This window comes from Cavia porcellus, unplaced genomic scaffold (assembly GCF_034190915.1).
Source record: "Cavia porcellus strain 051 isolate PalLab524CR breed Dunkin Hartley unplaced genomic scaffold, mCavPor4.1 scaffold_17, whole genome shotgun sequence".
Taxonomy (NCBI): domain Eukaryota; kingdom Metazoa; phylum Chordata; class Mammalia; order Rodentia; family Caviidae; genus Cavia; species Cavia porcellus.
The window spans coordinates 50,687,912-50,691,650 of NW_026947500.1; the positions used below are offsets into that span (position 1 = coordinate 50,687,912).

At 42.6% G+C, this 3,739-nt stretch overlaps 1 protein-coding gene across 1 annotated transcript; it reads left to right on the plus strand.

Annotated features, from left to right (window-relative positions):
- Positions 1-466: 466 nt before the first annotated feature.
- On the plus strand, positions 467-1,396 carry LOC100723514 (olfactory receptor 5AK2-like). Its single transcript, XM_003464226.2, has one exon. It carries the CDS (start codon positions 467-469, stop codon positions 1,394-1,396), a length of 930 nt encoding a protein of 309 aa, XP_003464274.2.
- The last annotated feature ends 2,343 nt before the right edge of the window (positions 1,397-3,739 follow it).

Genomic DNA, 3,739 nt, shown 5'->3' on the forward strand with positions numbered 1-3,739 from the left:
TTTTAAAAACCATTTATATACACTGCATACTAATTCTTTGGTATTTAAATGTGTTACAAACAACCTGGCCAAACTCCCAATCTCGTCTCTTTTCGATGATTCATATTTTTATTTCAATATAGTTGAATTATCAGTGTTTTATGATTTGTGCTTTTCTGTTTTCTTAAATTTTATCTTCAGTTGAAGCCATAGATATTCTGTCAGATTTCATATTCAAACACTTAAAATCGAAATCTCCATTCCATTTGGAATTGACTCTGTAAAAGGTAACGTAGGAGCCCGACACTGCATAAAGACACACAGCACCAGAGCCTGGCGCATGGTTTTCCGTGGGTCTGTGTTCTGCTGCTCTCGTCCACCAGGTGTGAGCGGAGCTCAACTTACTTCATAGTCTCAGCACCACTGATAGCTTTCCCCACTCTTCTTTCTTTGTGGCTTCTCATCGAATGTTTAATCCTTGCTGACCATGGAACAAAATAACGGCAGTGAAGTGACTGAATTCATCCTCCTGGGATTTGCTGGTCAGCACAGGTCCTGGCACGTCCTCTTCACAGCCTTTCTCATCATCTACGTGGCCACCCTGGTGGGCAACGCTGGGATGATCCTGCTCATCAAGGCTGACCCTGCCCTTCACACACCTATGTATTTTTTTCTCCAAAACCTGGCTTTCGTGGACCTCTGTTACTCCTCTGCCATCACGCCCAAGATGCTGCAGAACTTCGTAGGGACAAAACAGTCCATCTCCTTCATGGGATGCAGGGTGCAACTCTTAGTCTATGGGACTTTTGCAACCAGTGACTGCTTCATCCTGGCGTCCATGGCCGTGGACCGCTACGTGGCCATCTGCAAACCCCTGCGCTACCCGGTGATCATGTCCCAGAGAGTCTGCATTCAGCTGCTGCTTGGTTCGTACTTCATGGGCTTCCTAAATGCTTCTGTAAACACGAGTCTGACTTTTTCCTTGGACTTCTGCAAATCTAATGTAATTAATCACTTTTTCTGTGATGTACCTCCACTTCTTGCTCTGTCATGCTCCAGTATTGACTTCAGTGTCATGGTCCTGACAGCCTTTGTGGGATTTAACTTGATGAGCACTGTATTGGTCGTCATTTTTTCCTACATATGGATCCTGGCCGCCATCCTCAGGATGTCTTCGGCCGCAGGAAGGAGAAAAGCCTTCTCCACGTGCACCTCTCACCTGACAGCCGTCACCATCTTCTATGGGACTCTATCTTACATGTACCTACACCATCGTACTCCTGAGTCTCAAGAACAGGAAAAGGTAGCATCTGTATTTTATGGCATAATTATTCCCATGTTAAACCCCTTGATCTACAGCCTGAGAAATCAAGACGTAACACAAGCTCTAAAAAAGGTAGGAAAGAAATGCTTGTAATTTGAACCTTGATTTCTGAAACATCATAGTTTATCCAACAAGCAAACCAACAGTGATCTCTTAATTCTCAACCTCAAAAGATGTGGCAAATGCTTGTGAGAAACACAGCGTTGCTTAACTGTAACAATCCCATTATAAAGGTACAGAGAAAGATCTCAAATGAATATCCAAATTAACCTCTGCTTCATGTGCTGTTAAAGGCATCTGAAATTATGGCTTTGATGCTGCTTTTGTACATCTTCATGAGCCTTTTTGAACTACCATCACAAAAGAAAAGCTAAATGGATCTAAAGGAAGTGCATGATCAATGTCTTCCTCTTATTCCCATCAAATAAAGAATCACAGGGGGATCTTTTTCTTCTCTTGAAGGGAATTATTATTCTTCATATTTCTTTATAGTTCATCTATTTGCTACTGTAAAATAAAAATTGAAAGATGATTTCTTTGGATAATATATTCAGAAAAGCAGAGAAGAAAAGAAAGGTTGGTGGAGTAAATCTGCATAGATATTAGGACATCAGGGGCAAGCACCCCTCATTTCCCAACAGTTTCCTAAGAAATTAGGAGATTAACCCAGGAGGAAGGAAGATGTAGGGCATATTATGTTTATCATCTGTAAACATAATTGATAAAAACCACTGGTAAACATAGTCCCCAGCTGTAGCCCCTGAAAGATAGAGCACATGTTAGGAAAACAAGCTCCAGAGTCAGGTTCCACCATTTATCCAGAATTGATGCTCTCCACCCCTCATCTCCAGAAACCAAGGAGAAGTGAAGTGCGGGCTCACACAGATTTGGAAAGCAAACAAAATGGAATTTGATAGGAGTAGCGAACATGCACCCACTCACTGGGTGAACACAAAGGCTGAGACTACTTGTTACAGCTTGGCTCCCAACCTCACAGCCAGAAAAGCCCTGGGAGACAGACAGAGTGGAGCTCACTGCCCATCCCAGTGTTTCCAGGAGGTTCAAGACCCACAGACAGTGGGATGGGGAGCCAATCATAACCTAGACAATACCAACCAAAACCAAATGGCACAAGTCTACGGACCAGAAGAGAAAGTGCAAAATTAGGAAACTCTACTCGTACAATTGTGCTGGTGACCCACCAGGAATCCAGTCTGTTGAAAGACACCTGGCTTCTATTCCAAAATATAAGGAACTCTTCCCCAGGTCTGGGAGGGCAAACCTTTGTTTGTTGTCCTAGGCCCCCTGCTGGGGCCAAAGACGTCCCTCAGTTTCCTGTCTTGACATGTTTTCTTATAAAACATTCTTCAGGGTGCTTGCTGCATACACCTCTCCTCCAAGGACATGAACTCTGAGAAAAGTGGCACATTCACAGGCAATCTGTGTATCAAAGAAGAGCTCTTTGATATGCATGATGTGAATAAAACAGGAAATAAATGAACCAAAGAAATACAATAATTGGGCTGGAGATTTAGCTCAGCGGCATAAGCGCCTGCCTTGCAAGCAAGCAGTCCTGAGTTCGATCCCCAGTCCTGATAAAAAAGAAGAAGATAAAAATAATTATAGCAAACATAAGTAAGTTTGAACTCATCTCTTCCAGTCCATGGCAGAATGAATTGAGAAAAAATTTTTCATTAATAAAAGAATCATTTACCATAATTAATAAGATAAATCCTATTTATATGGGAGTGATACTTTGCTGGAGCAGTTAATCAAGCACAACAGAACCGTGTCACAGAAGCTGGGATACCTCAGCAAGAGGATGCGGAGCGCTTTTTACAGTTGGCTCAGTGGACCGAGGTATGAGCTAAGGAAGCCAGGCCTGTCTCTAGACTTGGGTACTGGGGAGCAGGACACGTCACCACTTCCGAGGGCAGAAGGACAAAGTAGAAATGATCATAACATTGGTAAGCAAGTGTGGTCACTCACAGGTGTGGACTCAGTAACCTAAAAAGGAATCTGACCTGCGGCAGGCTTTGCTGTTCTTGGGTGCACGTGGGGAATGTTCTGGAAGAAATCCCCTCTGTGTTAGGAGGGACAATTTTATACCAATAAAAAGATCAATCATCAAAAGGCTGTAATAATGGTAAGTATGTAGTTACCTAAGAACAACCCCCAAAATATATAAAGCAACGATTGACACAGTCCAGTGGCTAAATAGCTGGTTCCACAATGACACTGGTGTGATATTTGCATGGAGTTGCCTACATACTTTAAATAATTCTGATCAATTTGCTGCAAGTTCGAGACCAGTCCGGGCTGCAAAGTGAGCTCAAGGCCAGCCTGAACTGCATAGTGAGACTCTGTCTCAAAAGCACAAGAATAAATTAATTAATTAATAATTCTGATCACTTATAAGATGGAACACAGCATAAA

Bases quoted from the DNA above. Each gene is read 5' to 3' on its own strand.
- LOC100723514 (XM_003464226.2), top strand. From the start codon at position 467: ATGGAACAAAATAACGGCAGTGAAGTGACTGAATTCATCCTCCTGGGA.